The 27,002-nt window shown below is 31.1% G+C and overlaps 1 protein-coding gene across 3 annotated transcripts in view; it reads right to left on the reverse strand.

Moving 5' to 3' along the window:
• LOC134695672 (uncharacterized) overlaps positions 1-27,002 on the reverse strand; it is an 86,795-nt gene that overhangs the window by 13,337 nt on the left and 46,456 nt on the right. For 2 of the 3 annotated variants that reach the window (XM_063557030.1, XM_063557022.1), the window contains exons 14-16: positions 8,360-10,034; positions 6,796-7,320; positions 1,186-1,206 (exon numbers count right to left, since the gene is read on the reverse strand). In XM_063557030.1, coding sequence (XP_063413100.1) covers positions 1,186-1,206; positions 6,796-7,320; positions 8,360-10,034 — 2,221 coding nt within the window. The remainder of the gene's footprint in view (positions 1-1,185; positions 1,207-6,795; positions 7,321-8,359; positions 10,035-27,002) is intronic. The other variant, XM_063557038.1, reaches the window with a different exon arrangement.

Raw genomic sequence — 27,002 nt, forward strand, 5'->3', positions numbered from 1 at the left:
TTAAAATTGATGTGCTTAACATGTCTTATTAATGAGCATGTTTTGTACCATCACGATAGAAATCTATTTTAGATATAGATGATCAAGTATTGGTAAAATATTGGTCAAGGTATTAAAATTAGCATAGAAGTGTAATTAACCTTGTGCTTAATGGTTATATCACAGAATATTGATAAAGCAGGCCTTAAATCTGAATCAATTTGTCACAGACATGGTTATACATATACAGCACTAAATCACTTTTATAGCCAATGTTAGAATTTGTATTAATAAAACAACTTCAACAGAAAACAAAACCAAACAATTAAATAAGAAAGTTTTGCCCTTAAATATGTTTCTACCCTGGGTTTTTGTGATATAGATGATTAGAGCTTGACATACAGTTTGGACACCTGTTTATTGTTGAAGTTTGCTGTTCTTTATGTTTTAAATTTAGGTCACTGTAACCCAAATGTTCAACAAAAAAAGTTATAATATGAGAAAGATGTGGAAAAAACTCATTAGAATATTTTAAAGAACTTAACCAAGGTTGTTCATGTTACATAAGAGAACATTTTGTGGTTTTGAGATAGACAGGTTGACATCTATACTTTGTGAAAATCAATCATAATTCATATGACTCAATGTTTTTGTTTCCAACAAAGTCTTAACAATGATTAAACATGATTAATATACTACTATGGATTATTTAAAAGCAAGCTAAATACAATCATGATCGGGGTATAACTTTTTTTTGTACTAAAGATACATAGTTTATCAGTACATGAGATTTAAGTGAAGGAATTCTGCTGTTGGTGACCTAAACTGCTGTTGTCTGCTTTATCATGTCGGCTTGTTGTCTCTTTGACACATTCCCCATTTTCATTCTCAATTTTACTGTTCAAGAAATTTATTTAAAAGTGATTGTTTTTCACATTTATAAAAAGCAGCACAATACTAATGAAGTGCACTTATTTTTAGTTCTTTTCATTGCATATATAGTTAGGTAATGGCCATCTTTTATTTTGAATCAGTGTAGTGTTTTTGCAATTTCTCAGAACATATATACAAAATGTATGTATAAGTTATGTACTTGCTTAGAAGCTTGGATTATTTAAGCAAAGAGATTATTCAAGCAATAGAGTGATGATGGGATGCTGGGACTACTAAGGCAATAAGATAAGCAGAGACAATACAATATCTTACTTAAATTGCTGTTGTCTTCTTCTGAAAAATATTACACTTGTATGAGCTATATAAAGTTATCTTCTTTTAACTTTTGAGTAAAAGTTTGTGATCATTTCCCAAATGACCTATATGTTTTCCCCAATGATCAGCAGTAAATTATCTTATAAGGGTATATCAAACTTATAACTACTTCACAACCATGGAAGTCATTATCTGTTCAACATTACCCCAAATTATATCCGTAACTATAAAATATTTAAAAGCACATCTGTCTGAAAATTACCATGTACATGCAAAATTCTACTTAGTCTATACATATATAGATCTTTTAGTACATGTTTAGAATTAACTTCTGGGAATTAGATTATAGATATGTTAAACATAGGCAACATGACACAGATTTATATTAAAAAATGCATTGGTCGTTTTAGTACTAATATTTTCTCCCTTCAGTCTTACTTATATACAGCTTATTTAGATTGATTGAACAAGATAGATAAATTAAATTTTGAGCTTATTCAATAGTGCAGTGTATTGAACAAGCTTGAATATCATTGAATCCAAAAACCATAGATCAAAACTTAGAAAATATTTGAAAAACACAGAAAGAAATTTCAATTTTTATAAGAATTGAGAAGAACATGCTATTGCTTTCAACACTAAGGCTTCTGGGTACTTTCTGTTACATTTTCTCATTTATAGGAGTCTGAAGTGAAATAAACATCATAAGATCGTCAGAATCCAAGTTTATTTTAGCATAATTGATAATTAAATCAAAAATCCTTAAAACAAGCTTTGATGAAACAATTGAAGCTTAATACTAATCCAATAATAAATATTGAGGGGTGAAGAAGAGGTCATAATTAGATACTTTAATCCTTCAAAAGTTGATAACCAAAAGATGAAAGACAGATATCTGCATAGTAATTTTTCTAATTCAGTGAAATAGTATTGTTCAAACTTTCTTAATTTCTTGTTCTTCATTTTTTGAAAAAGCATACAACTTTACTTAGCAATGAAATTAAATGAAAGGACCAGTACAGTTTTCCTAATTTTAGTCTCTCAATCCTTTTACATGTACATCGAGTTCATAACAAGTCAAATTAATTGTCGGTATCTATTCTAAATATTTTGTTGTAAAATAAAGATCATTTCTCATAGACCCACGTATGATTCTAATCAAACATAGACCCACCCTATCCTTTCCATTCACACACCCAAACTCCTACGTGTTTATACAAAATACAATTTATTTACAAAAGTAGAGCTATTGATCATCAACATGGAAGTTATAAAACTAAATCAATACTCAGATTATATAATGCAATTTCAAGCTACAGGTGAAATAATATCTGATAAAAGTAAAAATTTGTAAAATCTACATTAAGATAACTTCTCACCTGAAGTTTGTACGTGGTATATCCTAACCATGTCTAAAATAACACACCTCCAAAATTATTTCAAAATTTTGTCACCATTTCAAGTACCCGTTAAACCAGTGATGAATAGAATTCTTATCAATTTAGTTCAAAGTGCTATGTGTATCTGCACCCCCATCCAATACCTCGCTTCAAATATTTGGCAGGTAAATCGTCCAATTATGTGACTAAACCGTTATTATCTTTCCACTATCACGCGACGGGTAGATTGGCTGCTAATCAATGTCTACACAATTCCATATATGTTCATTTAAAATTATAGCCATTCTTAATTATTTTGTAACGGTTATTTCCTCATTTCACTTTCATTTTTTAAATAATTTCCTTTTTTTAAATCTTACCTTTAATTTTAAAATCTTTTGGAATACACCTGCTTTATTCAATCTTTTGCTCAGATTCTATTTATAGAATACAGTGACGAATGCAGGGATATTCCAAAGTAGCTTTAGAAAGGTGGTTGAATCACGCAGTTAGTGTTGTGAATGTTTTAGTAGGTGTGAATGAAATCTCTAGACCACATTACATTAAGCAAGAAATAACAACAATGAAAATATAGACCTAAAAGATACACCAGGGTTGATTTGTAGTCTCTTGCAGCAGTTTTTCGAACGTTCATTCTATTCCTCCCAAACCCCCTAACCCCACCCTAATCAAGCCTAAGACTCCAGAAGCATTGAAAATACAAAATATATTTTAGATCAGCCATATCAAGATACATAAATTTCAAACTATAGAGATTCAAAACAGCTAGGAAATCTGTCACAGAATAGAGTGAGAGAAAAAAGAAAAAGATCAAAAAATCTATCACAGAAAAGAGGAACAGAAAAGAGAGACCAAAGTTATAACTTCTGAATTAACATTTACTACTTCTGTTACTTTTGCAATTTTTAATGAATTCTCAGTCAAGTATGGTTATACACGTACACATTATTTTGTGGTATGACTTTCTGAATATAATAGTAAATTTGCATGTCATTGGCAGGACTAGGTAAGTTATATAAGGAAGTTCATCTTACTGCACTGTTAGGTAAGGTAGAGATGGAATACATCTATTAAACCAGTGCGATAGGATACATTTCTCTCAGTACATGCAATTGTATCCACCAAAAAGAACTGTTACAATGTCAATTAAAACTGCAGATGAGCAAAAAACAGTTATTCAAGGTTAAGAAATAATAAAACAATGTCCTCTGCTATGGTAAATCTAAATGACTAACATATCAGATGTAAAAGAGTAAATAAATCAAATGGTATGACATAAACTAATGATGAAGACCCATTTATGTTCCAGCTTTTAACCACATGTTCTATCTGCTATAATGTATATCACTTTTTCTTTAGTAGCCTTGTGATGGAAACTGTGCACCTTTAATTACTGCAGAGTTTGGTTTCTTTATGTTTAAATCAGTTTTGCACTTTGCCCGTCTAAGACATAGTTTGAAATTGACCAATCACCTTTTCTCTATAACAGTTTTTAAAAAATAAAATTTCATTTAGAACTAACAAACATTGGATAATTATAAATAAGATTTTAGACAACCATTAAACTTTAGGAAGCTTTGAATGAATTTGGAAAAAAAGTCTGATAATTGTTTAAAAAAGCAACATAAAATTTATCTATATAGCAGAATGTAAAGGCAATGCCTTTACAAAATAATCTACGATCTGTACATGAGTGGTATTCTAACATCTAGTATTCACTTCAATCAGACCTATAGAATGCAGTTTTATAAAGCATCATTACACATCCATTACAACTACCGTTAAACATGCAACAGAGTCATTATAACAATTATTATTACCAATAGAAATATAATAAAATCACCATACTAAAGTTTTTAAATATCATATTTTACAAACCTTTCAATTAGATTTTTGTATTTGCCACATTTACACAACAAATTCTTTTCTTTCAAAATGCATAAAACCTTTACTTCACAATTGAGTGAGCAGGTACAAAGCTATCATAGAGCATATTATTTTCCCACCCGTTAATCGCTACAAAAACTCACCAATACAACTTGTTTACCTGTTGTGTCCACCATTAAAACAATTTACGGAGATTTTTTTATCTAAATAATGAAAGCTATTTTCACCTAATTACAAAGGGAAATTTAAACAATTACTGGCTTGAGGGGAATACCATACTATAATCATACATTATCTTCAGTTAAACCTTACTTGTTCTATGTTGTTTTTTCCTAGGAATCTTTTTAGATGATTACTATACAAGATATTGTAGTTGAGTCCACTTATAATTTGTGATAATGATCTATGACTCATTTTAATTACTATAAAACTTTATTCAAATCTTTGTTCAAGTTTACAATAAATTTCATCAAATTAAATTTAAACAATTAATTGGTGGTTTTAAATATCTTAAGTTCAAATATATGTGACTGATTTCAATGGATGTCATTATTTCTTATGTTTCTTAAAATATCAACTTCTTAAATAACCATAATTTCAGTTTTTCATTCAAAGTATTTTTTCATTAAAATAAAATCAGTGCATGATTTTGGAAAGTTAAAGTACTTAATGACTGTCAGAGGCACTGATGTCGTATTTTTAAAATTGTTGTAATCTGAGAAGCACACCTTCTAAACTTCTGAGCTTTCTCTGAATGTTGCCCATATTTTTTAGACTTATTACATATTTATGGTTAGTTTTTATAGCTATCTACTTTTTCAAATTAAGAAAGCTACTCAAAGAAGCAAATGTAGCAAGAGACACCACTAAAATTCAAAATAAATTTAAAATAAATAATGAAGATAATTTACAAAGGCAGTTGTTAAAGTTTTTATCCTGTCTTTGAAATATTTATAGACTTCACTCACTTAACTTTTAAATCTTGGTAATACATGTATGTTCAGTTTTTACATTTGATGAAGACCCATGAAAGTTTTAGCAAGAAGTTTCACCCTTTACTGTTCCAAGATATTGGCATAGTGTCAAATGGTCATATAACTTACCAGACTTTTTACAACTGTTCATGTTGATCAAATTCATATGAAGCAGTTTCAATTTTCTACACCTACTACCATACTGGTTCACCATTTTGGAGGAAAACAAGGTTACTGTTTAATAACTGATGTTAAATTTTGGTTTTATTTGTCAATATTTGAAAAAAATACAGATCTTTTTTAACTTGTCTGAACAAATTCATGAAAATAAACAATAAGTTAATTAGTAATTAGACCAGCTATGTTAATCTTATTTTAATCCTGTTAGCCTTAATTGGTATTGTATTCTCACTTTATTCATTTATTCCACTTTCCTAATAATATAACATAAAATCAGGTAAGATTCAGAAATGTACATGTTTTTGTTTGTTGAGGATATAAAAAGGATAAAAAAAACCTTCACAATTTTCCCCTTCCAATTATCTGAGTAATTTAATCATTTGTCAATAGAGTTATGTAATCATGTGACAGGTAAATATTATGTCATATTAAATATTCTGAAGGATAAAAGTTCACTTAAAATCACAAGTACAGTGTGTTTACAGAATTGTTCTAAAAAGTAACAAACGCATAGTTTAAAACTTTCAAAGATATTGGATTCAAGTCACATCCAAACATACATTTGTATTTTATATTCAGTGAAGTGTGACTTTCAATGAACAACTTATCATTCAAATTTCCATAAAACCCCCTTTTAATTCTCTATAAAAAAAATATATTGAAAGTAAAATAACCTGAAGTAAAACATGATATTTATTACCTATTGGTTTAGATCACAGTAACTTCACTATAAATGTTCCATTGATTTTCATGTTATTTGTTTCTGTTGAATATTTGCTGCTCCACACTATCACTATATAATATTAAAATTCATTATGTATAGAATAAAACCAACCAGTTGGAAGAACACCAATTTTACAGAACTCACCTTGTATTATCCTTTTTGACTTTGTCCTGTCGTCTAACAATACTAGAGTTACAAGTGTCAGAGTTACAAGGAAATATGATAACCCCAAGCCAGAGTGAAGTTTTTACACTTTTTTAGCTGATATAACGTAATTATATGTTATATATTACACCTATCAAATCAATTAGCACCTGACAGGTAAGTTTACAGGTGTATATTTTTGAATAATCAAGGGTAAGGGAAATAACTCTAAATTATATTGCAAACAAATTATTAAGCTATAGAGTTATTTCCCTTTGATCATATACTTTACATTTACCTTCTTCATCACTCCAGCCAACATTCTTCCTCTTGACAGTACTGTTTTGAATGACAGCTTTCCTCTGGGCATCAACCTCCTGGATATGAGCATCAGACATCTCTTTGGTGTTGGCTCGAATGTGAATTTTAGGAGGTTCGTTTATACTGCTGGAGAATTTGTTAGATTTAGCCATAAAGGATGAAGCGTCTCTGTTCACAGGTGGTGATGTCATAGATTGTGGTTTCCTTGGTGATGATTCAGGTGGTGACATTGATCCTGGGTCTGATTCTACAGATTCTGTGTGTACTTCTCTGATGGTTTCCTTAACAACAAAGCCATCAGGGAAATCATCCAGCGTACTGCTAAGACTGAACTGGTTTGAGTTGTCTAAGTCATTGGAATGCATGCTTGACGCCATGTCCTCAAATGCTGAGTCTGTCTGTGATTCTGGGCTTCGTAATGAGGTAGTACTGTATGATATCAATTGAATCTCATGTTCCTCATCATCAAGTGTGGTAGGTAAGGTTCCAGTGTCTCCATCACCTAGTAACAAACAAATGAAATCATCACACATGTCAAAAAAAGTTCAGATAGCTGCATGATGTTTGAATATTTGCTGAGTTAAGTGGGTTTTTTTTGTTTCAAATAAACAACTTATGGTGTTTTAAGAACTGTTCAATTTAAAATGTTCAAAAAAAGCTTAAATTGATAGTTTGTTTAAGTTTTTCATGACATTTCTTACTTTGTATAATTTAGAGCTAAACATATTGTATAGAGACCTGTCTATTAATAAAGACTTCATGTAGACTCGGGTTGTCTGCCCCATTTTTTTCACAGTACAAAGTTCATTTTCATCTTAAGTTTTGTCTTCAAATTTGAGCCAAACATAACATATTGATCTGTAATTTATGCTTTTCTAAAGAGACATTTCTGACAATACAGAAAAATATGAAACTTCATCCACAAACAATTTATAATAATCTATAAAACTCCAAGCTGAGTTATATTTTCTCTGAATGTTTATGTATGTATTGTTATATTGCACATTGGTGACATAATTTGCAGAAATCTTTACAACTGTTGCACTTGTCTGTTGTTGATATTGATCACATTTATATTGATACTAAGTGTAAATTGACTCATGCATGTAAACCTGATACTATGGCTTAAAATAACTGTCAGATGACAAATAGTATTGGTAACATCTTGTCTGAAAAGTGGTGGATTCATATTTCAAAAGAAACAACAATACTTTTCACATTCTACCTGTCTCTTAGTAGAGACAAATCCCACTATATGTAACATTGATGTATTACATATGGTACGTCCTACACAATTCAATATTTGCAAGTCATAATTGAGAGGATGAGAGGATGAAATTGTGATACTCATATTTTATATCTAGATCAGGCTTTGAACACATGGATGTTCTTGTCTTTTTTTTCTGTTTGTGTTATTGTGCTCATAGTCATTTCAAGTTATCGTTCTGTATAAAGACATCATTGGGTGTTTCAAATTCAATTTCATAGATTTTATAGATAGTTTTGTTTATGATCACTTCAGGGCATATTTCTACACTAACCTGGTGAAAATAATCCTATTTTCTCTTCCTCTGTTTCAGAAAGATCTGAGTCCACCTCCTCTAACTCCTTAGTTTTAGCCTCTAACTGTAGATCATTGAGATAAACATCCATGTCAGTAAGAGCCTCAGCAGGTGGAGGACTTTTACTGATTCCAAAGAAATCATCACGTAACTCAGCAACCTTCTGGCTGTGAGGGGAGATAACTTCATCTCTAGTAGATGGAGCCTCACTTTCAACTTGTGATGATGACTGTATCTCTACCATTTCTTCCTCTACCTCAGCAGTCTCCATCATAGCTAAGTTGGTATCCTGTTCAAACGTTATGTCAGGTTTTCTGACTTCAATCTTCCTGGACAGTACTGGTGTAGGGGGTGGGATATCAGGGAGGAAAGGTGGTGTACTATCTGGTAGAGGTGGAGGTACTGATTCCAGTGATGTGAGTGATGTCAGAGAAATGGTGTCGGCTAAATGATCTGGAAGACTTTTCTCTGACTGTGTTACAATAATGTCACCATAACCTTCATTGAAGTCAACTAAATTGTCTGTTATGAAGTTTCCCTGAGAAGTATTTTCACCTGAATAATTTTCTCTCACAACAATATCTGGTTTAGATGATTCAATCACTTTTTCCTTCTTCAAAATTCCTTTTATGTTTTTATCATTTTGTGTATCACTCACAACCTCAAAATATTCAACCTTCTTAGAATCAGAATTTCTATCAGTGGTACCTAATTCTGTGCTTACTGTATCTGGATTAACAATTTGTACTTGTCTAAATGAATAAGTCCCACTTTCTACAATAAGTGACTCTTCTTCAACTATTTTTTCTTCCTGTTGAGAAATTTGATTATTATGTCTCTCTTTGTTCTCAGATGAAATGTTATCACCTTGATCTGATACAATCTCACTAACTTTTGTATTATCTAAAATATCTTCTGAAACTTTGTCAGTATTTTTGACCTCTGTTTTTACAGGGACTGTTGGTTGTGGGGCTACTTCTTTCTTCTTTCTTGGAGGTCGGTTAGGTTTCCCAGGAGCAGACAAAGTCTTAGATGTGGTCTCAGCTGATATTACAGGTTCTCTACTTGATTCAGAAGGTTTATTCAAAATGTCTGGCTGAGTTTCTCTTGGTGAATTGACTTGAGGGACAATGTGAGTATGTTCAATCTTAGATTCTCGTGGTGTACTTATAGGAGACTCAGTTTTCACAGCTGACTCAACCAGAGGCTCTACTTGAGTAGAGTTTACTGGGTCAGGATATTGCTTTATTACCTGTTGAGTCTCATTAACGGCTGGTGGTTGTGGGGCAGGAGATTTTGGTCTTTCAGATGTCTGGTTTTTACCAGGTGGCTGAGGTGCTCGAGTTTTCTTCAATGATTCACTTTTTGTGACTGGTTTTGGAATGTGACTTTCAGCTGACTTCAATGACCTTCTTTGAGGTTTTTCTATTTTAGTCTTTATTTCCGGGTCAAAAGAATGATCGAAAGTGTATGAGCCTCTTTTTGATTTCCTTTCCTTGAAATCAGAATCGTCTTTTTCAATCACATAGCTACGTCTTTTTGCAACATAATCTTTATCAGTAGAACTCTTGGTCCGCCTTGCAAATCTACTTTTTTCTTTCTGTTCCTCTTCTTCTTTTTCCTTTTTGCGTGCTAAATAATCTGATGGATTTCTCTGAAAATATAAAAAAATAAAAATAAGTCTTCAATACCAGACTAGTAATTCTAAGGATTTCTCTGAAAATAGTAAAAAACAACTCTGAAAAAATAACCTACCTGTAAAACATAACCTAAATATGCAGAGATTAATTGCTTTAGTATGAATGGTAGTGCTGTGGATGGATTTTTATGAAAATCAATTTGGTCTAGTCCCTTTTTCTTTTTCTTTTTTTTGGGGGTTTTAGGGATCAAATATTGGCGAGGTTTAAATGGTACTGACAAATAGTTTTGGTAAATTCTGTAATCCTTTTTATGATTATATATGAAACTACATTCTTTGTGTGAAGGCTACATATTAATCTTCACTCAACACAAAAATATAGCTTCATAATGACTTTTGAAAAATGCTTATTGATATCAATTTAACTTATTATAAAGATTCATCAGAATTGCAAAAACTGCCAAAAAATAAAGATTTACTTACTAATGCTTTACATAGATTTACTCCAACCTTTATTGCCATATATCCAAGTAATAAGTTATAAAATGCATTCCATTCAATACGAATCAAAATATGTCAGGAAATTAAACCATTGCTAACATTTTAACCTTAATCTCAACAAGTCAAATCATATAACTCCTTCTTAATCCGTTACAGATTAATCGTTTAATCCCTCTTCAAAAGTTTTAGCCAATAAATATCTCATGTAAAGAAACATTTTACCAATACACTGCTCCTGAACAGAAATATCACACCTTGTATGACTAACATTAGAGTCGGCATACCCTGATCAAATAAGTCCCTTATACATGTAGTCAAATTTTAGATACAGACTGTTACGGTGACAGACATACCAAATAACAACAAATTTCTTTACTAACTTCTTTCAGATTTGCCAGAAATTTTCTTGCTGTTACATTATCTTTGCCATGATTCATCAATGTATTATTTCAAGTTGATAACTTTACATGAAATCAGAAACCAACTTTGAAAATTGCAAATGATAGTTAACAGGTAACATTTATGTGAAATGTTCCTGAAAAACTTGTTAAAACAAACTTTTATAGCCATACATATAGATCTCAACTAGGACATAACACACTCAGACTCTTCATAAAACGTTATAAAGGATAATTTCAAGTTTTAATATTCCGGACATCCAAGTCATAATTTGAAAAAGTAAACCATTATAAATCAAAGTATGCCTTCATCAGAGCCTTGACTAACACCTAACAGCAAGCTTAAAGTGCCCTTAAAATGACTTGTATAAAACAATTCAAACAGGAAAATATCTATTCAAGATTATTTTTTATATATAAAAAATCTACAATTTGAACTGAAAGTCTGAAAGGAATAAACCAGAATAAATAAAATACAGATGTATCATAACTTGTGATGTATTTATTGACCATTTATTACTGTATAGGGGAGACTACTGAGTATTTGACAGTTTTTGTCTGTCATGTTTGATGCATTAGACTAGACATATAAATATACAACAAATCAATCAATATATATATATACACTTATGTAATGTTATGTCAGAATGATTTTTAAATTGATTTGTTTAGCTAACAACTTCTTTTCATCAAATTCATTTTTTTACCCCTACACCCTTAAATAAACTGACTTGATTTGCTCAGGTCAACAGAAAGGGTTAAAATCTGTGAAAATCTCAATTTGAATTGCAGGATTGATAGTGATGTCAAAGTTTCCTTAATAAAATACTAAGAAAGAATGTCATCCATACATTTATACAAGCATCATCCTCAACAAAGCTGAATGAAACAAAAATATAGAAAACAAAAAAGAATTGCAGAGAATTGAAGAATAAGTTTTTGACATACCTGATTTTTACCTGCCCAACACCACACCTAAACTGGGTAGTATGAAGGTGATAAAATTGACTTATTGATTTTAAATCTTGTCAACAAGCACTTCAATTTCTGTGTCTATGGATTACAAAAATGTATTACTTATCTTTCTTGTAGATTTATGTAAGAACTGACCTCATTTAAAAAAAAATCTGTGTAAAAGAAATAAAAGTATACACCTGCAAAAGGTAGATTGAATAAATGATCATTCAGGTGAAAAATATTGGGTGAAGCAGGTATTGCTAAAGAATATCAAACAAAAATCTCAAGAAGTACTGAAAATTTGTTTTTTTAAATTATAGATACAAAAAGTCAATTATAATTTTCTTAATTATATTTTGCTTTGGATTGAATAGATACCCTCCTATATCCAAGGCAAACACAATCTTAAAAATAAGGAAATCTGGTATAACAGCCAATGAGAAAACTATCCACCAAAGTTCACATGAAATAAATGTAAGCAATTATAAACAACTGTATGGCCTTCAACAGAAAAAAACATCAAACAAAAACACAGACCCGGCGTGGCAGGATATTTGGACATCTCTTACCTAACAGCAAAAAAGACACAAAGTACAGATCTTAGAGTAATCCCAGTTACTGACAGCTAGTTTTAAGCCAATAACATATAATAAAAAAAATCATGTCTTTAAACTAAAATATGAATAAGCACAAATCTTACTCTATGGTTATTATTTTTTACATTGAATAACTTATCATTCAAGCACACAAAATAACATCCAAACTCACACAATACAATGTACAAACCATTTTTTGGGGAAGTCATATTTTGGTAGTCATAATTTGTTGTTATAAATATTTTTGCTGTTAAGTAATAACTATATATTTATTGCATGTTGAAATTGTTTTAAAGAGTTATAATATTAATTTTCCATTAGCGCTAGTCAGTTAGTTGTCTCTGTTGTGACAAGATAATTCCCAGACACCTCTAGGCTGCTAAGGTAATGTTTGATTGCTATCACAGGTATGGATATATCCTAATACCAAAGTAGACTTCAATATGATGATACCTTTCAACTCATAAACAAATAAAATTGTTTAACTCTTTTCAAAATTTTACTATACTTTTAAAAAATACGGTTATCTTTTTATCAAATATTACAATTAAAGTATTCACAAAAAAATGGTAAAGATTTTTTTATCCTCTGTGTATTAGTAAGGCTGAACATCTTTCTTTAAAATTTAAGCATACAGTATCTGAATATCTTTTCTGTTTTTCAATAATATCATAATCTTTCTTAAAAATATGCAATCTTTTACATTCTATAAAATACCAGAATGCATCACTATATGATATAAATCTTTTATGTAAGTGCTTTAGACAAATATGTAAGTGATTTTACACAACAAATCAAATATTTTACCCTGATAAGATTGAAGTGATCAATTCTAACACTACAATACAGAAAAAATTGTTAACTCACATTCTTGTGCTGTTCTGGAGGGAAATTAAAATATGATATCCAAGTTTAATCAAACAAACTTATACTTGAAGAAATAAAAATATGAATTTACTCAGGTTCAACATACAAATAACTTTCAATGTGGTTTGACAGTTTTGATGTCCAGCAGTCAAACCACTCAGACCAGTGGTCAGAATTATGATAATAAGCTCAAGACTTACCATATTTCTATCAAAACTGTCCAGAGCAATAAAAAGGTCTCATAAAAAACAACTATTGAATAAACCATCAAAGTTCCGAGGATGTCCAAAACAATTAAACTTACAATATTAACCAAATGACCAGTGCTCAGACCACAATAATATAATCATCCATCAAAGAATTAATTACATGTAATTAATAAAACACAATGATTGATCAGATTTTTAACCATTAGTTCTTTTATAAACATGTGACCTGGTTTTTTTTGTCCTGAAATACTAGTTCACGAAATACTGTAAGAATATTGTACAGTTCAATTTGGTAAATAAAATTACTTCAATCATGCAATAAGGGTACATGTATATGCATTCAAAAATTCATTTAAAATGCAAATAACACATATACAGCCATTACATTTCAACAACAAAAATAAAACAATAGAATCTATAATAGACATGAGAAATAAAGGTTGAACACCTACCTACAATGGTATAACAGATAACATGAGAAAGTTGACAACCAGTGTTCACTGCCTACACAGAACAGGGGAATAAATACAACACTAGTATTCACACGGTACAAGTGTTAAACCTGAAGCATATAGACAGAACCGTTTGACACTTGTACCTTAAACGTAGGAAGTAATGTGAAAATGATGTCTTCATGTACCTTGTCATAAAGTTTATAATGCTCTGCAGTGCAAATTATACCAGGAAGACTCCAACAACTTACAAATTTTACGGTCAGTGGGAACACTTTAAGGGACAACTCACATTATAAGGCTGCAAGGAAATGAAATAAAACATGGACATCATAGTCTTCTACGTAACATAAAAATGGTATACCATGTTACATATCACTTGAACATGGAGATGGACAATGTTGTAAAAGAAACATCTCCAACTAGCCCCAATATTAAGTAAATCCTTTAGAACCCCCCTCTGTTGACAGAAGGAGAGAAGCATAACACATACACAAAGGGTTCAAACTGGGTTAGGCCTATCTATACTACTGTGGAATCAAACTTTGTTTGTTAAACCCTCTTATAGATGGCTCTTCATTAATTAATTAATTGTCATAATTTTTCATAATTTTTGTTTGACAAAACCTGATCGAAGAGAAAAAAAAGTTTTGAAAGGCGCTATATAGTGGTTCCATTGTAATGGTGGCTGATTTTGTGAGCATGTCAACCATGTACAAGGCAAGAAGTTTGTAAAGAGCAAACTTAAGGTTATACTGCCCTGAGTGTCAGTAATTTAGATTTAAGAATGCAAAAAGATTAACTGCATATAGTCAAAGGGGATAGATTGAACAAGAGTTTTTTTTAAAGAAAAAATAAACCTACAGTGATAGAAGAATAAGTCTTTTATATCTTATCAGTTCAGTAGCAGATCCAGAACTTTTATAAAGGTAGCGGACCCCCACTTATAGCATGACTGGGGGCCCGCTACAGTCATACTTCAGTAATTCCTTATATAATCAACAAAATGTTTCCCACATGAAAAGGGGCCCAGGCCCCAGCCCCCTCCCCATGGATCTGTATATGTTGTTTAATGTTCCATAAAGTTTGCTGTGATAGTTGACATTGAAATCAGTTGATAATTGCAGTATTGGACATGATTTACTGTAATGATTCTTTTGGTATATTAGAAAAGGTTTAACTGTAATTATTCCTGTAGTTTATATTAGAGATGATTTTAATGTAACAATAGCTTGTTGTACTATTGGACATAGTATTTAATGACCCTTGTAACATATTGTAACATTCAACATAGTTTTAGTTTAATGGCCCATCAATAATTCTTAAAACCAACATGTTACATCTGACCCCATTATATGTTATACAAATTCTTATGTGTAAACTTAAATTGTTAAATATTTGACATCTAAAATTACTGATGTTTTCTCTTTTGACATCTCTGATTACAATCTAAGTTCTTTTCATCAAATTTATCCAGAATATACACAAATATGTAAAAATTGTGTCTGACATAGTTCCGGGTGGATTGTATGTTAGATCTTGTTCAACCATAAAATTAAATTCTGCCCTTCCCAAACTAACTTTTTGAGCATCATAAAAAGTCAAATTGCTTGTGGATATATAAAACCCCAGTGTCAGATTCTGGATTCAATTTGGATAAAATTTACTAAGTTTCACATTAAGGGGCTAAATTGTACCAAAGCAACAAAATCAATTTATCAAAAAGTAAACAAAAACAGAGAGAGAGATGAACATTCACACATTCTGTAACTGTATAATTTTAGAAATAGGTACACTTTGCTTATCTTATCTTTGCTCAGGCTCTATCAAAATAAAATTGCTTTCCTTAAGTGTCTGGTTTGTTACCATTACATATAACTAACATGTGAACAGTCAGATTTTTCTTTATGTGGTCTGATCTGTTTTCAGTTTTAAATCATACAACCAGAAAACAAATACATATATCACTTTATCTAGTTCAAGATGCTGAACATTGGTTTTTAATACCTATAGCCAGAAACAAATATATATATCACGTTTGTCTAGTTCTAAATGCTCAAATGATAATTGCTAAATAAGTCATAAATGATATCATGGTAAAAAAGTGTTGGTTTACTGTTCATTATTGTGTCCAGAGGCTAACTAGTCACAACAAATTATTATATCTATTTGTAAAACTGACAGAAAGTTATGTTTTACATAATTAGTTGTTACACCACCTATTTCATTGCTCTCAGGTTAAAATCAGGTGAGAGCTATTTATCGGACAGTGATAATTCTTTAGAGCGAGAAATGATAGAGCTGAGACACAATATTTTGTGAATTATATATGATTAAGTACGAAATAAAAGGTGACTTTGTGTTTGTAAATCCTCTTTCATTTGCATAAACAATTTACCTTATTCTCGGTGGAATATTTTAATGATATACATGAACCTTAGATTTCTCTAGTAACAAAGTTTGTTGGTCTTTTGAATTAAGGTTGAAGAACTGGAAATTCATAAATAGTATACAGCCCTGCCATTTATCATATTATGTTGTCCAAATAGTTAGGTAGACTATTTTATTTTTTGCCCTAGCTGATTGCTTCCATTTATCAATGAAAATATTTATAACTATTCTGGGTGGATGGCAAGGTTACCTGGACTACATGATTGTAGAATTACACAAACTAATATTTCTGAATCTTGGAGTATGCTAAGCACTTCCACAATAATAGCCTTAATATTCAAAATGTTTTAGGAACACCTGACTTCTGTGCCATTTATCACTAACTACCACCAGTACACATCTAGTTGATAGAGAAACAATCATCCTTATTAGTAAAACAATCTTCAAACCTGTAATTGATGAACTTTTGATGCCTAACAAGTATCTAAAGGCTAACAGTTCTAAACAATCTATAAACCTGTAATTGATGAACTTTTGATGCCTAACAAGTATCTAAAGGCTATCAGGTTCTTAACAAGGTCAACTTTACCAGGTTAAAAATTCTCATCTTCTTTTACAAAATTCGACTTCTGACCAGTTCATTTAGATACAGGCAAAATTTCATCATAATCATAATCTAAGAAGACTGCAAAATTAGCAACTCTCCTTCCAAGTTGTAATTTGACTGTCCCTTTGGTATCTTTTGTCCCTCTTTTGTAAGAGTAAACCATTATAGGTCAAAAGTATGTGTACACATCTTTAGCTTAGATGCCATTGGTACATTTCAAAATTGTCCAATTATGGTTGTACATATCGATTTTTTTTATACTTAGGCATTAGATTTTAATATTTTTTCACTCCACAGGAGCCCCTTTTCCAGTCTGATTGTAGGTTAATAGCTTCATCAAGTAAATTAGCAAGAAAAAACAAAAAGAAATATGAACCTGTTTGACCTCTAGAGATATATTATTCAAGATATATTTAAGTTTGTATTCTACATTTTTCAATTTTCACATAAATTATAAAAAATAGTATAGAAAAGGGTTTTATTCTTGTCTTTGTAATTTGCAACTTCTTAATTTGGTAGGTAAAATATATTCTCCATCAAATATTACCTATATGATTTGAAGATGTAAAACCCATGTCTTACAACATGTAAATTTGTGGTTAGTTCACAGCTTGAGAGATTACTATAAAGTTATGACTATTTAAGTAGTAGCTTCTGTAAGAAATGATAGAGATTGGTCACATTTAATGTTCATTCACTATCTTATTCTTTAATGATATAGGTAATTTTCACACGAAAATCTCCTTAAGAAACAAGAAATAAGTTGTCAAAAGAACACAACAGGCTTTTATGCAAATCTATGAATATATCATTATCATTATGTAAAAACTTGTATACTTGGGTCAGAAGTTAAAAAGAAATGTAAATTTTCTATACTTACTCTTAGTTTAGTTATTCCTTTTAAAACAGATAAAGCCATTTTGAAAACTTTACACTAAATCAAAAAAGTTCCAATAGACGAAAATCCGCAAAAATTCCAAACAGAGAATTTATTTGTGCATTCTTTTCCACCTGTTTACATTTCTCTGTATTGTTGTATTGTAAAGATGATCCGAGCTGTGACCGTCACTTTACAATAGGGTGTACAACAAGTCAACCAAATCTGATTTTATTATTGTAACTTAAGATGATATACCACTCAACGGAAAGTACCCTGGACGTCACGGATCAATGAATGACCAACTTATTATTCGCTTGATTGGTATTACTCAATCAATCACTTTTTCGTCCAGATCAATTTGTGACAAATTAGTGGATTGATTCATCAGATTATATAGGTAACATCACTGGTTGTTGGTATTTTGGTATTTATAAGTTCAGGTGTGTCTTATTAATTTGATATTTCACACAGGTAACAATTAACTTTTCCTCCCCGATTCCACTGTTGAAATGTCCACAAGATGTTCAAATATAATCATCCATAATTGGGTTAGAACTAACATTTACTCTTTGATCTACATAATAGTAAGATAACTAGAAAGAGATTTGTTATTAGTATTAAGTGAGAGGAAATCAGAGACTTGATTTGTAGTCATTCTACTACGAAGTACCTATACCATAGTCATTTCATTGTCAAGTACCTGTAACATTAGGCTGAACTTTGTTCTAGGTAAACATTTTTAAAATACCAATCTAAATGCATAAGCCTTCATCTAAATCTTTTATAAATTTATTGCCAGAGGCAGAATGAAATTAGATTTTTAATAAATGAGAGGACTGACATTTCACACTGAGCTACAGAAAGGGTTTTTATACAAGAAACATCAGCCAGCATAAAGTTTCCACACATATTTACACTTTTGTACATATTAGCAACCAATATCATGCAAGCAGCCTGGAACCCAACAATTTCTGCTTCATAAATAACCTGCAGTATGTCCCTTCTAATTGTTTACTTAGTTTTCCAATGGTGAGGCATGACTCAGTGTTAAAGAAATAAAAAAAAAGATATGGGATGATTACCAATGAGACAGCTCTTCACAACAGACCAAATGACATAGAAGTTGACAACTATAGGTCACTGTACTGCCTTCAACAATAAGCAATAAGCAAAGCCCATACTACATAGTCCACAAAGTATATTTTGTTTTCTAGTTGTGCTCTATATGACATGACTCCATGTTTTATACTTTGGTAGTTGCTTGTCACATTGGGCCTAATGTTTCTATTTTATTAGTGCATACAATACACAAAAGACCTTTCATTATCTCTTCCTCATAGGTCCGAGTACACAGTTATTTCGTAGTGCATTTCTTTCAGACAATAAATGAAAATTAAAAAAATCCCACCTGCGCTTTCTCAATAATATTTTTACTGTGTGTTGTACTACTTTTGGGACAAATTATATCAAAATTATAGAAAACTTCATCAGCTCTAACTCAAAATATGGACAATTTTATGTTGAGGGGGTCTTGAAATCTTTTGACAGCTTACGAAGTGCTAATTTTTAACCTTTTTCAACTAAACTTAATCACTACTTTACATTAATATTTATGACCCAAATTTTTTTACAGTGTCATTTCACCCCCCAACTTGCAATATGAGGCATAAAACATGGAGAAATAAATTTGGAAGGGGTATAACAAACATTGGCAAGTAACACACTGTCCACACTAAGGACTATATTCGTGGACAATGAAAATCAAAGGACGATAACTGTGTACTCGGACCATATCATTCTTTCTTAACTAGCCTTTTTTTATTTATATGCATGTAAAATTTATTTCGATCGAAATCATGATCACGCCAAACATGATTTTTTTTCCCTCCATGGTTCAATTTTCATCCATGGAAATCCCTGCTTTACTTTCTTTATTATATACACAAATTTACATATATGGACTTTGAAATATGCAATGAAAAATAAACAAATGTACCTTCATGACTTTCATTATTTGCCATGTTTGAAGTTAAAACATCAAATTTCTGAGGTCAATGCTTTTCAGGATTTCAAACATTTAAAAGATAGATTTATCTGTTTTGGGTTTTTTTTTGGTAAAAGGTTTTTTAGTTTATAAAGATTAAAGTTATTACAAACTGAAGGTTTAATGTAATTGAATCTTTGTGAAATCATGCAATTATTAGTGAAAGAAAGGCTTTAACAACTTTTTTGTTAAAAAAAGTCATACAGAATATTCAACATTTTTTTTTTTTCTTCTTAAAATAATGACATAATATTTGAAGCAGTATATTTTTATCACTAAAAAGAAGAATAAATGCCCACCTACTTGTTCAGGGGTTTTTTTTCAAGGTAAAAGAAAACAGCTCTTGTTTCATGGCTTACATTCCTTTTCCCTTTTTTATAACAAATAATGTCACAATATATTAAGTATTTCATTTTTTATCTCCTCCTACTACCTGAAAAATATGACTTTTTTTTGCTTGTGTGTTTTTTTTTTTAACATTTCTGCGTTTTAGTAGTGACTTTGTGTTATGTATTTGAATGTTTCCTGCATAAAGTTTGTGTGTTTGGCTGTTCATTGCATATCATGGTTCATGTGTTTGGCTGTTCATTGCATATCATGGTTTATGTGTTTGGCTGTTCATTGCATATCATGGTTCATGTGTTTGGCTGTTCATTGCATATCATGGTTCATGTGTTTGGCTGTTCATTGCATATCATGGTTCATGTATTTGACTGTTCATTGCATATCATGAATTCATGTATTTGGCTGTTGATTGCATATCATGGTTCATGTATTTGGCTGTTCATTGCATATCATGGTTCATGTATTTGGCTGTTCATTGCATATCATGGTTCATGTGTTCGGCTGTTCATTGCATATCATGGTTCATGTATTTGACTATTCATTGCATATCATGGTTCTTGTATTTGGCTGTTCATTGCATATCATGGTTCATGTATTTGGCTGTTCATTGCAAATGGTTCATGTATTTGAAAGTTTTCTGCATAGAGTTCATGTATTTAGCTGTCATTGCATATTGTTCATGTATTCTAACAGAGCTACGAAAGATACATTCAAACTCATAGATCAATAAAAATAAACTGACAATGCCATGGTTACAAAAGAAAAACACAAAAGAATCCTGCATAAAGTTCATGTATTTGGCTGTTCATTGCAAATTATGGATCATGTTTTTGATATTAAGTCCATGTATTTGGCTGTTTGTTCCATATGGTTCATGTATTTGAATGTTTCCAGCGTAAAGTTCATGTGTTTGATTGTTCATTGCACATGGTTCATGTTTTTAAATGTTTTCTCCATAAAGTTCATGTATTTGTTTGTTCATTGCACATGGTTCATGTTTTTAAATGTTTCCTCCATAAAGTTCATGTATTTGTTGTTCATTGCACATGGTTCATGTTTTTAAATGTTTCCTCCATAAAGTTCATGTATTTGTTTGTTCATTGCATATGGTTCATGTTTTTAAATGTTTCCTCCATTAAGTTCATGTATTTGTTTGTTCATTGTACATGGTTCATGTTTTTAAATGTTTTCTCCATAAAGTTCATGTTTTTGGCTGTTCATTGAAAATTATGGTTCATGTTTTTAAATGTTTCTGCTATAAAGTTCATGTATTTGGCTGTTCATTGAAAATTATGGTTCATGTATACGTTTGTTTCTTACATAAAAATCTAACACTGCCATACATTATTTTATATGACTTGTATTACACATCTTTAAGATGTCTTGAGTTTATGTTTCCTTTCTAGTTATTACAGATGCAAAAACAATGTTTGCAAATTGTGTTTTGTATGATTTTATTTCTTCAATTGTAATAGAAGATTTTGTTAAATAAAATGTGCAATACTAAAAAAAACTATAAGATAGACACTATCAAAAACCAATTCAGACATTTTGGATGTAATAATGAACATGATCATGCCATTTTCTATAGAGTAAACAATTCCTTTGTGTCAAATTATTTTTCTTAACCAAGTTTTTGTTGACACAATATATATACTATAAAACATCTTTGACAATTACAGGGGTATTTGATACGTGTCACTCCGTCTGAATTTTAATATAAAATCTAAATAGAGAAGCGAATAAACAGGATTAATTGGAACAATCCTATAAATATAGCCATTCATCAAGTTCTCCATTTCATTGTTAATTCTCGTTAACAAAACCATTCCTTACAGTTCAATGTTAAAATGGCAGTATTAAATTGGGGAAGATTAATTTAAATCTTTAAAACATTAAACGAAAATGTTTAATTCTAGGTAATTTATAGGGTTTTAATTTAGTGTTACTTTCCCCTGTAACGTAATGAAAATATTTCAAACCTACTTCTAACCTCTTCAGAAAATAATTTATAAAGCTAAATAAATTAGTTTCTTAAGTCCAAAACATAATAGTATACCCTTAAACAAATAAAATAATTTTCTGACACCTAACTCCATTTGTAACCAGCTATGCTGCCTTGTACTTAATTTCCCCAATTAACATCGGTGCAAGTCTTATGTAAAACTTAAACTAGTAAAATGACAAAGACAACCAATGATTGGGTACCTACAGGGAACAGATATTAATGCATTGTTTATAAGTTTTATATGGAACTTCTGTTTTAAATGTTTGCAACTGTCACTGAAGAGTATGCAGGTTCAAATTCAATTGACTGATCTAAGCTCTAGTAGTGCTCTGAACAAATGGCACAGAGTTCAAATGCAGAAAAAATAAAACTAGAATGTTCACATTCTAGTGCTATGCCCCCCCCCCCCCCTTTCCACTTGTAATACAAGATATCAAACTAAATAGTTTATTCCCCATATAACTCTTAACTGTTTATCTGATGATGAAATACTTGTAAGAAGTCATATTGTTCAGTAACAGCTGAGAATAGAGTGATGGAAATATTTTTTGACAAAAAGAGAGATGAGCGAATGGACAGACTGAATGCAATATAGTCCCACTTCTAATGTGGGCATCTTATAAGCTTTACAATATTGCTATAAATAAGCAAAATGATGTTTGTCCCAAAACATGCTTGTAAAAGTTTGTTTCAGCAGTTATTTAGCTGAGCTGATGTTACATTTTATTATCTAAGCTAATAACTGACATTTATTAATGAGACAGCAAACCATAGACACCTTAAGGTTAACATATGGTCTTCAACAATCTACAATACTCTATACTTATGTCAAGGTCAAACTTTAGGTATTTTTTGTTAGATATTTTACAGTGTGATCTTAATAGTTTTGATAAAAAAAAATCCTTTTTATATTGAGAAGAGGTCATTCCTGTCCACAAGACATTTTTGTTTCATTGAAAAAAAGCTTCAATCCTGAAAAAAAACTTCCCATTTTGAAAAAAAACTTCCCATTTCGAAAAAAACTTCCATTCTGAAAAAAATATATATTGAGTTTTGCTTGAAAGGTTATTTGTGTCAAGACAACTATCAGATAAACATCAGACTGTTGAAGATGAATATGATGATTTTCACCAAATAAAAGAAGACAATCTGTTTACTGTATCTCCCATTGCTTCCAAGATTTACATCCTAAACTAAAGATTTACTACAATTGACAACATTAGGGCAGAAAGACAGAGGAATTAATAAAAATTGATATCTTGACACATTTAACCATACTATCAATTCTCTTCTATAGGAAAATATTTGGAAACATGACAATATGACAAAAAGTTCTTTCTATTTAAACATCATGTCAAGAAAGTCAACGTGTGAAAGTAAAATTCAAACATAACAAACTTGAAATATCAAAAGAAACATCAAACAAATGTTTACCTTTACAGGTATTCTGCTCTTCTTTGGTGTATCCATCTTCAAAACTTTTTAATATATTTCAAGTTCCTGAACTTGTTCCATCTTGCAATTGTTAAAATTGAAATTTAAATTTAAAATAAACTATCCTTTTAAATTCAAAATAAATCCAACTTCTAGTTGCAGTAAAAACAACAGAGTAATCATGAATGAAATTCCATTTGTAAATAAAATGCTCCAATTGGTCAACGAATGGCAATCCGATTTCTAAGTTTAAATGAGATGACCGAGAAACTCTACAAGTGGATTACTTTCTGGTGCTTAAAGCGTATCATTTCTAAATATGAATAAACTTTTCAAAAAAGAAAATAATAAATCCATAAAAATGTATAGAGAACCTTTAAATTTTGTAAAGAGATTTGAACCCTTCAGCAATTACTTTATAAGATAAGTATTAAAGATATAGCTCATTAGTCTAGAAAGGATTGAGGATAACAGAAGAGAAAACATCGGACAATGACTTCGTCATAAAAAAAATCATTTCCACAGGTGCTCTGCCGTATGATGCCACACCTTTGTATAAAAATTCCCCATGGATGGGCATATACAAGTTTACCTGATATATAGATCAAAGAAACATTTGTGCAGATTGACAGAGGCTTTATAAAACAGTAACTGGAGCTGAACAAACTTGGGAAATCTTCATCAGATGGTCTCTTTGTGAACAAAGATGTTTACAAAAATGTACATCTGTGTTCTATATACTTTGTTAGAGGAACAACAAATAGTTACTTTGTTATTTTTTTAGTAAAATACATTTTATAAAAACTAAATTGACTTTTGTGTCTTAAGATTTGATTTGAAGTTAAGATTAGAATATAAAGGGATAAGATCAGCAAAATGCCCCTGCTTCTGTAGTTATCCTAAACCCAGCTGACAGGTGGAAATATAACCGGACAAACTTGGGATTTCTCTAAAAGAAGTCTAAAATCTGATGGAATTTTGTAAACTAGAGGCTCTAAAGAGCCGGTGTCGCTCACCTTGGTATATGTGATAACTAAGATTTACGAAAAATTGTTAAAAATTGATTGTAAAGGACAATAACTTCTTAGGGGGTCAATTGACCATTTTGGTCATTTGACTTATTTTTGAGTCTTAAATTGTTGTACATTATTGCTGTTTACAGTTTATCTCCATCTGTAATAATATTCAAGATAATAACCAAAAACAGTAAAATTTCCTTAAAATTACCAATTTATGGGCAGCAACCCAACAATGGGTTGTCTGATTCATCTGAAAATTTCAGGGTAGATAGATGTTGACCTGATCAACAATTTTATCCCTGTTAGATTTGCTCCAAATGCTTTGGTTTTAGAGTTATAAGCCGAAAACTGCATTTTACCCCTAAGTTCTAATTTTAGCCATGGCAGCCATCTTGGATGGTTGGCCGGGTAATTAGACACAAACTTTAAACTAGATAAATCAATGATGATTGTGGCCAAGTTTGGTTTAATTTGGCCAGGTAGTTTCAGAGGAGAAGATTTTTGTAAAAGATCATGGATATTTACGAAAAATGGTTAAAAATTGACTATAAAGGGCAATAACTCCTAAAGGGGTCAACTGACCATTTTGGTCATGTTGACTTATTTGTAAATCTTACTTTGCTGAACATTATTGCTGTTTACAGTTTATCTCCATCTATAATAATATTCAAGATAATAACCAAAAACAGTAAAATTTCCTTCAAATTACCAATTTAGGGGCAGCAACCCAACAATGAGTTGTCTGATTCATCTGAAAATTTCAGGGCAGATAGATCTTGACCTGATAAACAATTTTACCATGTCAGATTTGCTCTATATGCTTTGGTTTTTGAGTTATAAGCCGAAAACTGCATTTTACCCCTATGTTCTATTTTTAGCCATGGCGGCCATCTAGGATGGTTGGCCGGGTAATTAAACACAAACTTTAAACTAGATACATCAATGATGATTGTGGCCAAGTTTGGTTTAATTTGGCCCAGTAGTTTCAGAGGAGAAGATGTTTGTAAAAGATCATGGATATTTACGAAAAATGGTTAAAAATTGACTATAAAGGGCAATAACTCCTAAAGGGGTCAACTGACCATTTTGGTCATGTTGACTTATTTGTAAATCTTACTTTGCTGAACATTATTGCTGTTTACAGTTTATCTCCATCTATAATAATATTCAAGATAATAACCAAAAACAGTAAAATTTCCTTCAAATTACCAATTTAGGGGCAGCAACCCAACAATGAGTTGTCTGATTCATCTGAAAATTTCAGGGCAGATAGATCTTGACCTGATAAACAATTTTACCCCTGTCAGAATTGCTCTATATGCTTTGGTTTTTGAGTTATAAGCCGAAAACTGCATTTTACCCCTATGTTCTATTTTTAGCCATGGCGGCCATCTTGGATGGTTGGCCGGGTAATTAAACACAAACTTTAAACTAGATACATCAATGATGATTGTGGCCAAGTTTGGTTTAATTTGGCCTCGTAGTTTCAGAGGAGAAGATTTTTGTAAAAGATCATAGATATTTACGAAAAATGGTTAAAAATTGACTATAAAGGGCAATAACTCCTAAAGGGGTCAACTGACCATTTTGGTCATGTTGACTTATTTGTAAATCTTACTATGTTGAACTTTATTGCTGTTAACAGTTTATCTCCATCTATAATAATATTCAAGATAATAACCAAAAACAGTAAAATTTCCTTCAAATTACCAATTTAGGGGCAGCAACCCAACAATGGGTTGTCTGATTCATCTGAAAATTTCAGGGCAGATAGATCTTGACCTGATAAACAATTTTACCATGTCAGATTTGCTCTATTTGCTTTGGTTTTTGAGTTATAAGCCGAAAACTGCATTTTACCCCTATGTTCTATTTTTAGCCATGGTGGCCATCTTGGATGGTTGGCCGGGTAATTAAACACAAACTTTAAACTAGATACATCAATGATGATTGTGGCCAAGTTTGGTTTAATTTGGCCCAGTAATTTCAGAGGAGAAGATTTTTGTAAAAGTTAACGACGACGGACGCAGGACGAGGACGATGACACCGACGACTACGACGGACGCCGGACGCCGGATGCCAAGTGATGGGAAAAGCTCACTTGGCCTTTCGGCCAGGTGAGCTAAAAATAAGTTGCTTCCTAAAGACCATCTACAAATGACTTATGTTATCGTTACAAAATGAGATCCTGCTTGAATAAAACACTCAAAAATATAACACAACAATATCATGAAAAATGCATCCAATGTAAAGGTATGAAGACATCTCTTTGCTT

Source organism: Mytilus trossulus, chromosome 1, assembly GCF_036588685.1.
Source record: "Mytilus trossulus isolate FHL-02 chromosome 1, PNRI_Mtr1.1.1.hap1, whole genome shotgun sequence".
NCBI classification, from domain to species: Eukaryota; Metazoa; Mollusca; class Bivalvia; order Mytilida; family Mytilidae; genus Mytilus; species Mytilus trossulus.